The 13565-nt window shown below is 38.2% G+C and overlaps 1 protein-coding gene across 1 annotated transcript; it reads left to right on the top strand.

The window, feature by feature from the left end:
* The first annotated feature begins 2825 nt into the window (after positions 1 to 2825).
* Positions 2826 to 3173, top strand: LOC145986869 (protein CFDP2-like). Its single transcript, XM_083121338.1, has one exon. The coding sequence runs from the start codon at positions 2826 to 2828 to the stop codon at positions 3171 to 3173; it is 348 nt and encodes a 115-aa protein (XP_082977464.1).
* The last annotated feature ends 10392 nt before the right edge of the window (positions 3174 to 13565 follow it).

Raw genomic sequence — 13565 nt, 5'->3', positions numbered from 1 at the left:
GGGTACAGAGGCAGGAAATTACAGATTTTGTAAGAAGAGCATATTATGCATACTTTAAAATGAAACTAGGAGATCAAGATAAATCGTGGACCCCACACAAAGTATGTAGATCATGTGTGGAATCTTTACGAAACTGGAGCACGGGAAAGCGGCCATCTATGCCATTTGCAATACCCATGGTGTGGAGGGAGCCTCAGGATCACAGCAATGATTGTTACTTCTGTTCCTGTGAAATTGTAGGTCGAAATATTAGAAACAAGAAGAGGATAGTGTATCCCAATATTCCCTCTGCAATGAGACCTGTGTTGCACGGTCCAGACTTGCCTGTACCGACACCTCCATCAAGTCTTGAGTGTGTAAGTGATCCTGGTTCACTAAGTGATTCAGTGGAAGGAAGTGAAGTGGAAGATGACATTTATGACCCCCCCCTCACGGATCTCGTGACCCTATACCGTTCACTCAAAGCAAGCTCAATGATTTAGTTAGAGACCTAAATTTATCTAAAAAATCAGCTGAGCTTCTTGGTTCCAGACTTAACGAAAATAACTTGCTGGCTTGTGAAACAACATTTTCCTGGTACAGACACCGAGAAAAATAGTTTGTGCCTTATTTCTCGAAACAATATTCTCTCGTGTTTTGTTGTGATGTGTCAGGTTTGCTGACTAAGTTAAATTTTCCTTGTCTTACAACTGATTGGAGGCTATTCATTGACTCGAATAAAACAAGTTTAAAATTTGTTCTGTTACATAATGGAAAATGTTCCCCTCAGTTCCTATTGCTCATTCTGTGTCACTAAAAGAAACCTACAGCAATATGCAACTTGTTCTTAATAAAATTAAATATGAGGACCATGGTTGGTTGGTGTGTGGTGATCTTACAGTTTTGAGCACTTTACTTGGACTACAATGTGGATATACAAAAATGCCATGTTACATCTGTGAGTGGGATAGTAGGGCACGAAATTACCACTGGGAAAGAAAAGAATGGCAAATAAGGAAAATGTTGAACCCGGGTTTAAAGAACATTGTACAACAACATTTAGTCAATCCTGAGAAAGTTGTACTTCCCCCTCTTCATATCAAATTAGGGCTGATTAAACAATTTGTGAAGGCACTTAACAAGGAAGAACAATGTTTCCAGTTCCATCACTGTCGTACAGCAAAGTGAAAGAAGGTGTTTTTGTTGGACCAGACATTAGGAAATTAATGAATGATAAAGACTTCGAGGAAACAATTACTGTAGCTGAAAGAGATGCTTGGATAGAATTTGAAAGTGTAGTGTTGAACTTCTTGGGGAACCACAAAAGTCCTGATTACAGAGAAGTTGTTGAGAATATGTTACTTAAATTTTAAGAGCTGGGTTGTACCATGAATCTCAAATTACATTTTTTGTATTCACACCTTGTTAACTTTCCACAAAATCTCGGTGAATTAAGTGAGGAACAAGGCAAAGGTTCCATCAGGACATGAGGGATATGAAGAAAAGGTATCAAGGACGTTGTAGTGTTAGCATGATGGCTGACTACTGTTGGGCATTGTACAGAGAAACACCAGAAGAAAATCACAAGAAATTTAGGAAAGCTTACAGAAGAAAGCATGCTAAACAGAACTGAAACATATGTATTGTGTAATGATTTTCTTGTGTGTATATTATACTGCTATATGTCGTTTTCTCTATTATATGGGTTCTTTGTGTCTGTCTATATTCATTTTAAAATAAACATGTTGATGCGTTTAGTGTGATAAGCTACTTATTCTGATTGAAGAAAAGAAAAATTATAATAAAACAGTATGCAATATTGGACAAAGCCCATATTTTGAAATTTGATTTGTAAGGAAACCTTGCGTGATAGAGAAAAACGAATTTCATATTCGTGATCAGCAGGGCAAAAATAATAAAGTTCACCTATTAAACAAAAAACAACATTAAATTGAATTTAATTTGTGGCCCTGTGTAATTAGTAACAGTAATTTATTATTATGATTATTTTTAGGATGAGTGTAGATTTGAGTTATGCATCTATTTTTCGAGATGAGTTCAACATTGAAGCTGGAGAAAGTTTGAGATGATTCATTCGTCGACTACAAAGTGGAACATTTGTTTTATTTGTGCCCCACAACTTCCTGCCGATTATTGCCATGAAATGTTCCTCGCGAGGTAAACGGGAGAATGAAGAAAAGATGAAGAGAGAATGTGGTTGGAATGGCATGTACCTAGATCGTAATAAGATTTATATAAAAAAAATAAAGGTACAGTGCTACCCTGTGCTTCGCACCATGCCATGAAGGCATGTAGGGATGTGGAGTTAGGGCCCCACACTTTCTTGATCACTGCCGAAAGTGGGGGTGATATGATCAGCACCACGCCCCTGGCTTCCTTTACCCCCCAGAGTTTCCTCTAGGTACCAACTTTATACGATGCTGGGTGAGCATCAATTTACTTTTAATTTTTCAAAATATCGTTCTTTGAAGCAAATTTCTCCCTCCCAGAGGAGCAAGTTTGCAAATTATGTTAGATTTTCCCATTATGCAATCACAGACTGCTAGGTGTGAACGAAACTCATATTGTCCTAGGTTTAGCATCATTGCGCTAGGGTTGGCATCGCTGCCTGCTTCAAAACAACTTCTAGCTAAATGCATGGCATACCCCGACAGAAAATTAGCCTACTTGGATGCTAAGGTGGCAGCCCCATCACCAAGATCGAGTGCTGTGGGTCAATAACCCGCACACTATAAATCACACTATTAAAAAACACCAATGAAAGGAAGCCGAACTAATTCTGAGACGATGACATTTGGCCTGGAAAGGATAACGAGAATTGGAATATGGAATGTAGAACCCTGCGGGAGAATGGAAAACTACGGCAGGCAGTGGCCTGCTTGAAGAGCCATGGTCTGATCATCCTATGTATAAGTGAAGTGAGATGGCCAGAGTTTGGAGAGGTAAATACCAATGAAGAAGTTACATTCATATATTCTGGAAGACCTGAGGGTGAAGGGGTGAGCCGTGATGGTGTGAGTATATTGATGGACAAGGAGGCAAATAGGAGCCTTATTCAATGGTATCCAGTGTCTGCGAGAGTAATTGTGGCACATTTCAAAACCAATATCAGAAACATCGTCATGATACAGTGTTGCACACCCACCAAAGCAGCAGAGACTGAAGATAAATAAGAGTTTTATAAGCAGCTGAATGACACAATAAAGAAGTAAAAAAAGAAAGTATATCATAATAATTGTAGGAGATTTAAATGAAAAGATGGGGCAGGACAGCGGAGGCCTTGAACATGTCATGGGTAAACATGGCTTAGGAGAGCGAAATAAGAATGGACAACTTTTTGTGGACTCTTGTGCTAGCCACGGCTTAGTTATTGGTGGTACTATTTTTTCCTCACAAGAAATGCCATAAGGTAACATGGGTGTCAGCAGACCATAGAACAGAAAACCAGATAGACCATGTGGCAATTGGACGGAGGTGGCGACGTTTGCTACAGGATGTAAGAAACAAGAGAGGTGCAGACATTGGGAGTGGTCATCATTTGATAGTGACTAACTTTAAAATGAAAATTTAAGCACAAAAGAAGAGAATGGAACAGACAAGAAAGTGGTATGATGTTAGTAAGTTGATGGATAAGAATCTCCAGAAAACCTTCAGAATTGAATTGAGAAATTGGTCCCAAGTATTGACCCATGAAGGTGAGGGAAATGAAACCATCGAAAGAAAATCCGATCTGCTTTCACAGAAGTAAGTGAAAAGGTTTGTGTTTTAAGGATAAGAGGTAAAAGGATTGGATGACTGAGCAGACCTGGAGAAAGCGAAAAATAATTAAGGAGGCAATGAACTCAAGCAGAACAAGGGCAAGGAAGGCAGAATTGCAAACAAAATATACAGAGTAGGATTGAGAAATAAAGAGTAGTGTTTGTGGGGATCAAAAAAATTGGGTAGACAATCTGTTCCAGCAGGCAGCAAAAAAGAGAACTCTTAAAGAACTGCACAACGTCACAAAAGTTCTGTCAAAAAAAACAGATGCAGAGAAACCGACCGGTGAGAAGTATAGGTGGTACCATTCTTACGAATATTGAGGACCAACTGAAACGTTGTTAAGGAGCACTGCTCTGCAACCCTTAATCGCTCTGTGGATGCTCAGATAGACCAGGGGGAAGAGGAAGATGATAATGATGGTAATGTTGATCCCAGTGTAAGAATTAGGACGGATGTTCCAACAGTAGGAGAAATTAAAGAGGCTCTGAAAGAGATATGTAATGGTAAAGCTACAGGTGTTGACAACATACCACAGGAAGTGATGAGAAGTGACATAAACACAATGACAAATCTATTGCAGCCCTTATTTGGGAAGATGTGGATAGAGGGAGACATGCCTAAGGACTGGAGGAGTGGTCTGTTGGTGAAGCTACCGAAAAAGGGACATACATCAAAGTGTGATAACTGGATAGCACTTCTTTCCGTTCCAAGTAAGGTCTTCACTAGAGTTATCCCAATCAGAATTAAGGAACATGTTAACTTGAGACTAAGAAGAGAACAGGCTGGGTTTCAACCAAATTGCTCTTGTATCGATTAAATTTACACCTTGGAGATAATTTTGGAGCAATGTATAGAACGGTCATTTCGTCTCTACACAGTTTTCGTTGATTTCGAGAAAGCATTCGACTCGATCAACAGAAGGCAATGTGGAAGGAAGTGAAACGTTATGGAGTGCCGACAAAAATTTATTAACCAAATTGACACTAATCACACTTAAAATATTATGAACATTCACTTGTTTCTTTTTTCCACAAAAATTGCAGTTTCAACCATAAAAAAGGTAAAGTGGTCCCCTGTGCATAGCACCACGCCATGAAGGCGTATAGGGGGTGTGGGAGTAACGCCCCACACTTTCTTGATCCGGCATCAGCATCAGCATCACGCCCCTGACCGCCTTTACCTCCCAGGTTTCCCCAGGTACCCATGTTATTCGACGCTGGGTGGGCGCCGGGGCCGCTTCCATCGTTAGAAAAGTTCCCGGATTTGAACCAGCCGGGGATCAACCCGGGATCTTTAGCATGGTAGTCAGACGCGTTACCGACTGAGCCACCGCGGCAACCATATTCACTTTATTCAAATAAATGTTGCACTTTTAACTTCACTAAATCTGGGAGTCTCCTACTTATTGTAGTGTAGGTAATCACTTTCAGTTTAAATAATAAATCAGTACAAACAAAGGCCATGAAGCATTCTCATCAATGGCCTTTATTAAAGCTAGCAGTAAGCTTAAATTGTAAATCTCTCAACAATCTTCATCCAGGCAATATTCTTAGTTATTTAACTAAATAAATTTGTATTTCTCATTCAATCCTGTGATATTTTCTCCGAAGTGTCATTAATGCATCTGGCAAGTGTAAACTATTGGTACCAACATATGCAAGCACATTTCCTTTGAACAACGTAAATTACACTTCTTCATTGAAGATGGAAATTACGAAATCAAAGCGAAAACCTCAACAACAAATTTTTAGAAAACCTAAACCATATCTAACCATCTCTTTTCAATCCTTGAGACAGGCTTCGTTACCCATCCACAAAGCAAGTTCTGAGAGAAGAGAATCAGCTAATCCTGAAACACACTTAGTAGTGAATAACTAAAAACTATGACTATACGCATTTTTTCCATTTAAGTGCAAAAACGTTTCCTGAGGAATGCTTAAGACTATAAGAAACAATACAGGATGTATCATAAATAATAGCGCAAACTGGACAGTTGAATGTACACGATAATAGAAGCAAAAAAAGTATTAATAAACATTTGGCTGCAAACAAGCCGTTTTCGAGATAATTGTGAATGTGTGGTTACAAGCATAGGCGTAGCTACGGGGTGTGCCGGGTGTGCCTAGGCACACCCTAATGTGCTGCTTTATCAAAGAGAATTAAAGACAGATATTTCAATAAGAGAGAAAATAAGCGGCAGTTTGTAAGAAGTTGAAAATGTCATTACTTGGTACAAACGTGTGCATTATCGCTGATGAAACGAGTGTCTATAGATTTTCGATTTTTTGATGTCATTGGAGAAGGAAGATATTTACTGCATTCTACTCTGTACTACAGCGCCTTTCTTCTATACCTGTCACAAGACGTGTGAGAGAGAGCTTTCTCTAAGCTTACCCAAGTTAAAACTAAATTAAGAGCAACTCAGAAGCAGGATAGATTGGAAGCCCTGCTCTTGCTATATTTGTGGAACAGGAAAAAGCTTCGTCTATTGATGTAAATGAAGTTATTGATGAGTTTAAGAACATTGTACCTTTTGACAGACGTCTCTTGTTATAGACGACGTGTATTTTGATGTATTTGTATGTAACATTTATGAACATTTTGTGGGTGTGTAATTTCTGCGCAATTTGATTTTCTTCTACTACATATATTCAGAAATTTTCAACACTGTCATTTAGTGAATTTATATTCCTTTACAAGCATCAGTGCAGTTAAAGAGCCAAGCGATTGTGTTGCAAAATATGCTATTAAAAAGGTACAAGACAGCATTTTTTTTCTTTGTGCACACCTAAATATAAAGTTCTAGCTACGCGTATGGTTACAAGCCGCCACTGACTTCATTGTTTGTAAACGTCGTCCTAGTTGGTAAAATGCCAATAATGTGTGCGAATGTGTGGTTAGAAGCCGTCACTGATTGCATTTTGTAAACACGCTTTGCTCCTTGCGCGTTCCGAGGTTTGCTCTTTGTTTACAAAACAGAACATTTCCGAGAGGTGGCGTTGTAATCAAACAGGATGGATACAATCAGTACAGAGGATTGTACGTGCTTGTGACCAATTCCGAAATGAACCGGGGGTGTTCGAAAGAATTCGAAACTCAATACGGAATCGCGTACAGTATTGCATCCAGATGCAAGGACTACACTTTGAACACCTCCTTTAACAGGTACGAGTGCACAGTAATTGTAACATGTAACATGAGCAATGAGATCTCCAATGACGTTTCTTACTGTATTATTAGCATTTTACCAACTAGGACGACGTTTACAAACAATGAAGTCAGTAACGGCTTGTAACCATACATTCACAATTATCTCGAAAACGGCTCGTTTGCGGACCCATGTTTACTGCGACTTTTTTGCTTCTATTTTCGTATACTTTCAACTGTGCCAGTTTGCGCTATTACTTATGATACACCCTGTATATGCTCAAAGGACTACCAGCATACATACAGAAGCAAACTGTTCATTCGTAGCTAATTCCGTCTGTATGTATTCGACTGCACAATACCACGTTCTACCAAAAAGGTGTAACATATAATGGAATACCCTTATTTAACATGCTACCAAATGCAATCAAAGACATAAATTCATTACCAGTATACAAGTTAAATCTAAAAAGATTTCTAAGGGAACATTGTTTTTACACAGTAAAAGAGTACATCGATACCGTAAGTGGCAGGAACAACAACGACAATAATAAAAAATGAAACCGCATGCACTATCATCGGTGTTTATAGTTTGTTTTTTTCTTTTGTAGCTGTGACTGTGGTTTTGGTTATAATTATCTAGATGTAATATAGGTGACTATCTGATGCTCTTGTATAATATCGTGGAAGGTGAAACAAACACATATTATATTTTATCTCTTGTAATTTACATTATGTACTATGCCTGTAGTTTTATAGATGTATTCTGTTTGTACATGTACAATGTGACAATTCCAAACTTTGCAAAAGTTGAACGGATGCTAATAAATAAATAAATAAATCAATCAATGAAATAACCTTTAGCGTTGTGTTATATTAGTAATAGGTTTTCCGGTCTTTTTACAGAGAAAAAAATAGCTAATATACTAAGAAACTAAGTTCGTTTTCCAATGTACGTAGTGTAGCCTCCCAACGAGAACCTTCACTGCCCCTCGTTTAAGTCCTCACGTTAGTGTTGCTACAATGCAAGGGCTGCTCAATTTCTCTTTGCAGGAGGGAAATTTCCATTTTTCGGTCAATTAACCCCTTCACCTGAGGAAATCATATAATAATGATAATAATTTAAATAGTAGGTAGTAGTAGTGGTGGTATTTTTGTTGGCCCATGTCCATACACATGGAAATGTTGATGAAGTTAATCACACACATGCTTTCAGTCAGCGTTCGAGCTACCGGGCCAGATGTCCCAGGTTCGAATCCTGGTCACGCATGAATGTTTAACCATCGCCCATTTCATAAGTATATCGTAGATCCTCATCGTCGTTATTAACCGAACATATAAGAAAGCGACGTAAAATAAACAAAATAGAGATATAACAAGTGTGTCCGTAAAATAATGGTGGGGTTTTAAACAGTCATGGTTTTGGAACAAGGCATGGTAGAGAGATGAACGATACGTCAAAGCAAAGAGAAACTCTCCAAGTTTCTTACCTATTCAGTAGACTTCGATGTGTGAACCGTTAGTTGCCCTGCAGACGTGAAGACAATACTCAGTCTCTTCCAATACACGGCAGAGAACATCCGGCGTAATAGACGAAACAGCTTCAGTAATCTTTGCTTTTAATGGTCCAGATTTCGAACTTGACAGGAAAACGCTTGTGTTTTGACATAACTCCACAAATATAAATCCATAGGTGTAAGGTCTGGAGACAAGTGGGGGCCAGGCAATCCACCCTTCTCGTCCGACCCATCGATGAGAAATGTTTCGTTAAGAAAATCCCCCACGATTGTGGAAAACTGGAAACTCCGGTATTTGGGGCACTGCATACCCTTGTAACATATCCAGCTTTAATTGTATGGTCAGTAACTGCTGGCCGTCCTGAATGTGTTTGCTTCAGTAGGCTGCCTCCTTCTCTGAGTTGGCTGTCCCATCGGCGAATGTTATTTTCATGCGGGTATTCACAACTAACACGTGTAACTGACTCAAACTTAGCAAGCCACAACACACATTGAACCTTCCTCTGCACCGCAAACATAATGACTAACGAGCTTGTGTTTCCTTGAAACACAAGGCGCATGCGCTACCCAACGCGCTTATAGGTGTCAGCGCGTAAGCTTTCGCATGCATAAACTTTCATTAAGTTTCTCTTTGCTTTGACGTATCGTTCATCTCTCTACCATGTTTTGTTCCAAAACTATGACTGTTTAAAAACCCACCATTATTTTACGGACACACTGTATATAGAGGCTTATGTGGGTAACAGCAAAAATTATAGATATGAAACTGAAGAAACACAATACATTCTGATATCCTTAGAAAGCAACAAGAAATGTTGGTACGTACGTTGATCGAATTTCCCTTTTCATTTTGGCTTAAAATTCTGCCCTACTAAAATGAAAATTCCCTTTCATGTGGCAACACAGCCGCGGGGGCGACAGAAGTGAAAGCATGGCAGAAACATCCACAAGGGGTGCTGAAAAGGAACACTATCTACCAATCAGCATTCGCTTTGTTCCTTTGCAAAGACTTCTGGCTGCGCCTCCTGCAAGTCCTCGCGTTGGAGCGACTGAAGAGATCGCCTCACAGAAGCCTCCGCAAGGGGCGCTGGAATAGAAAAGGTATAGCATAGGACAGAAATAAAGATACTTAATTATTTTGAAGAAAATTTTTCGACGCCTAGATATGTAGGAACTCCTTGGTTTCCATATGTTGTCAACTCTTGTAAGACGAATCTTTCTTCATGAGTATCCAAAATAGATGACAATGGCACCCGGTAGTATGAATAGGAAGCTAAATTTACATCGGTCAGCCAGGTCTCGTTTTCCATTATTCACATTTCCTCGTTATAAATTCATGTTATGTTTATCGGTTTGAGTTTTAAGGCACAAGCCAACAACGTCACCACTAGGCGCCTTCCGGGAGCTATTCTGAGCTAGTCAATATTAGGAAAATCTAACTGTTTGCGAACCTTGGAAATATGGTTAAAAGTTTCATTTTCACAACAAAGTGAATCAGGAACAGCGTTGGTGACTTAAGGCCGAATCACACGGAGCCAAAAGCTTACTGGAGTGCCCTAATTGGTGCTTGACTGTATATCTGGCTGAAAATTACGGCTGCCAGGCTGGCTACTAGATTGGTTTTTGGAGCCAGACTGTGTTCTAATTGCATCTTTCTTATATGTTACATGGCGAGGTAATAGCCAATCAAAGCGAACGTTTGGTCATGTGAAAATAATCTGTGGATTTGGGAAGGAAACCAGTTTTCTTTCTGTGGTTTGATTTCCAAGTGTTGGTTGAGCATTTTCTTGTTCGCTGTTCGATAAAAGAAAAGTAACAGAAATGAGGTGCAGGTAATATTTAGAAATGTATCCATAGCAATGAGTTTTGCACATGACAGATGTGGTGAGCCGATAATGAAAACTTTATTATTAGCAATGTTTTAAAGGTTTGGCATGTTTAGTTCAACAAAATCATTTTTTTTATCATTAATGAATCCTGGGAATCTCATGAATACACACCCGAGTTTATTAAAAATCATGTTGAGTACTTCTTCATCACCATAGTTTCCCTCGAACTTATTTCTAACTAGTGGCGTAGCAAGGGGTGGGCGACCGACCGCTGCCTCACGCCTAATGGGGCCTCGCTTCCCATTGGGTTGACACGAAATATGCAAGAAATAGAAGTGAGAAAAATATATGAAAAAAGTCCAATTTTTGTAGTCAATTAATGTAATCTTTACCTCGTTTTAAATCTAGTTAAACGTTGTAACTTGAATGAATACGTCAAATCAGGGGCGTAACATAGAGGAAAGCGGGCCCTAACCCTATGGGGCCCAAAAAAAAAAATAACAATTATCGTCGTGTTTCTCATGTGAAACATTTACGCAAAAATGCATCATAACTTTCTTGGACTTTTCTACCCATTACTATTTTCTTGAATAAAAATCAGTTTTTCTTGTCTTTTCTCCTATCTCTTGACTTTGCATTCCCGATTTTAACAAGTTAACAAAAGCGCCTCCAACTGTAAGTGTGAGACATTTAAATGCTTGCGTTGTTTCAATCCTTTCTACATCCGGCCCGTTCGTACCGAAGGATATTTTGAGGGGGGAGAAGGCGATCCGAAAATATAATGCTTTGGATTGATTGAGTTAGGTTATTTTACGTCGATTTTCTAACTCTTTTGGCTAATCGCGACGATGAGGATGAGAGATGGTACGATCAAATTGATAAAGGAACACTCATAAATAACACCCATGCCCAGCCCGCGATTCGAACCCGGGACCAATTCCATGGTGTCGTAGCGCACTGTGCTAACCACTCCGTCACGGTGGTCGGCGAAATACTGTTGGAGTATTATACGTGACCACCAATGTTATGGAAGTTTGCAGCTAGTGCTAAGTGTTCACCAAACGGAAATAGCAATATGTCCATTACTATTTTCATTCAACCTGTTTTTCACAATGTGAGGATAATGGGTTGAAATATAAATGCCACTAAGCAGATGTCAACATTTGCTTCGCATCAACAGATTACATCCCTTAGAACAACAAAAGATGTAGAGTAAAAACAGAATGAAAATAGTGATGAACAATTATCTTTGAATTTGGCTGTACAATTGTATAGAATTGTAATGTTATGGTCCAAAGTAACTGGGTAGAATCAACTCGCTTTTTTCTGCACTTGAAATTTTGTTTCTACTTCTATAGTGGAATTCGTCTCTCTCTTGTCTCGTTCCCCCATGGAATTGAAATATATTGTCCACGTCCCGTCTTTAGATTCAAATTTCTTGACCTCTGTATTATATATTTTTATAATAAAGTATCGTCTTCAATTCAGTTCTCCAATCTCAGTCTCGTCTAAACTTCATATTATACTGGGTCTCCGTCTCGTGTGGATTCAGATCTCTTGTATCCCTCGTAAACTCTATATATTGTGCCTAAAGTTATTTCTCGTTTAAATCCTATTTTTAAGCATGTTCATGGTGAATTCAATATATTTTGTCGGTCTTATCATCATGGTAATATATTGTGTGCGAACAGTGTTATAACAAATGTTTATAGCTTTTTGAGAAGAGCTGGTCTCTCTCTCTCTTCCACAGTCTGTGAGGAAGTTCTTTAGTGTATTCATATATTTTTAATGTGTTGTTTGTCCAGTGCAGACCCCTTTACAGCCTTGCACTTTTAACATTCCTCAAGTAGTTATTTACACCCATTTTTTTAACATTGGATAAGGATTTTAGATAACTAACTAAAAAACTAACTCCCTAGCCTTCTTAAACCCGAAGGTTCATGGCTGCAGCAACACAGGCCTTCCATCTTTCCCTATCTTGAGCAAGTTCTATATACTCTTTTCCATCCCTACCGATTTCAGACATATTAATACCCACACGAATTTTACTTTCTGTTTCACTGGTGCATATTTTTATCATACTAACAAGCTTCTTAGTTATTCCAAACTCTACTAATATATTATATAATTTATCTCTTTTGACCGAATCATATGCTTTTTTGAAATCAATGAATAGCTGATGGACATTTTGATTATATTCCCACTTTTTTTCAAGTATCTGTCTGATGTGAAAAATTTGATCTGTAGTTGATCTGTTGCGTTTAAATCCACTTTGATAATCACCTATAATTTCATTAGCATATGGGGTTAGTCTTGTTAAAAGAATGTTAGATAATATATTATATGTTGTTGAGAGTAGAGAAATTCCACGGTAATTATTGCAGTTCATTTTATCACCTTTTTTAAACACAGGAACAATTATGGATTCTTTCCACTGTTGAGGGATTTCTTCTGTATTCCATATTAAACAAATTATTTTATGAATTTGATATATTAATGAATTTCCACCAAGCAGAAATAATGAATAGATGGAAAGAACACTTCCAGGGAGTTCAGCTCAACCAGGATTTAGAAGTGCCCTACTGGAATACGATGAATCAGCAGGATAATGAAAACATATTAGTTGACGCACCAACATACGAAGAAGTGGAGACAGTAATTAAAAACTTTAAAAAAATGAAAGCACCAGGAAATGACAATATGAACAGTGAACTTATACAAGCAGCTGGAAAAGAAATGTATCGTAGAATACATAAACTTATAATTAATATATGGAATCGAGAACAAATGCCAAATGATTGGAACATAGCACTAGTGTGCCCCATACTTAAAAAAGGAGATAAAACAGTCTGTGAAAATTATAGAGGCATATCACTACTAAATAACCTATATAAAATACTTGCAGCAATAATTAACATCAGACTAACTGATTATGCCGAAGATATTATAGGAGAGTATCAAAGTGGATTTAGGAATAACAGAAGTACAACAGATAACATCCTGATGATGCGTTTGATATTCGAGAAATGCTATGAATATGATATAGATTTGCATGTTTTGTTTAGTGATTTCAAACAAGCCTTCGACTCAATATATAGACCAACAATATTACAAAGGTTACAAGAAATTGGAATACCAAATAAATTAGTAAGATTAATCCGAATGACAATTCAAAACACTAGAGCCTCAGTTAAAATTGAAAATTCAAGATCGGACTTTTTCGATGTCATGACAGGAGTCCGTCAAGGAGATCCTCTTTCAGCAACATTATTTAATTTAGTTTTGGACTCAGTGATTTAAAAATTAGATG

This window comes from Lepisma saccharinum, chromosome 4, assembly GCF_977018435.1.
Source record: "Lepisma saccharinum chromosome 4, izLepSacc3.1, whole genome shotgun sequence".
NCBI lineage: Eukaryota > Metazoa > Arthropoda > Insecta > Zygentoma > Lepismatidae > Lepisma > Lepisma saccharinum.
Note: the sequence above shows the minus strand (reverse complement) of the source record. Positions and strands in the feature narration are given on the sequence as shown.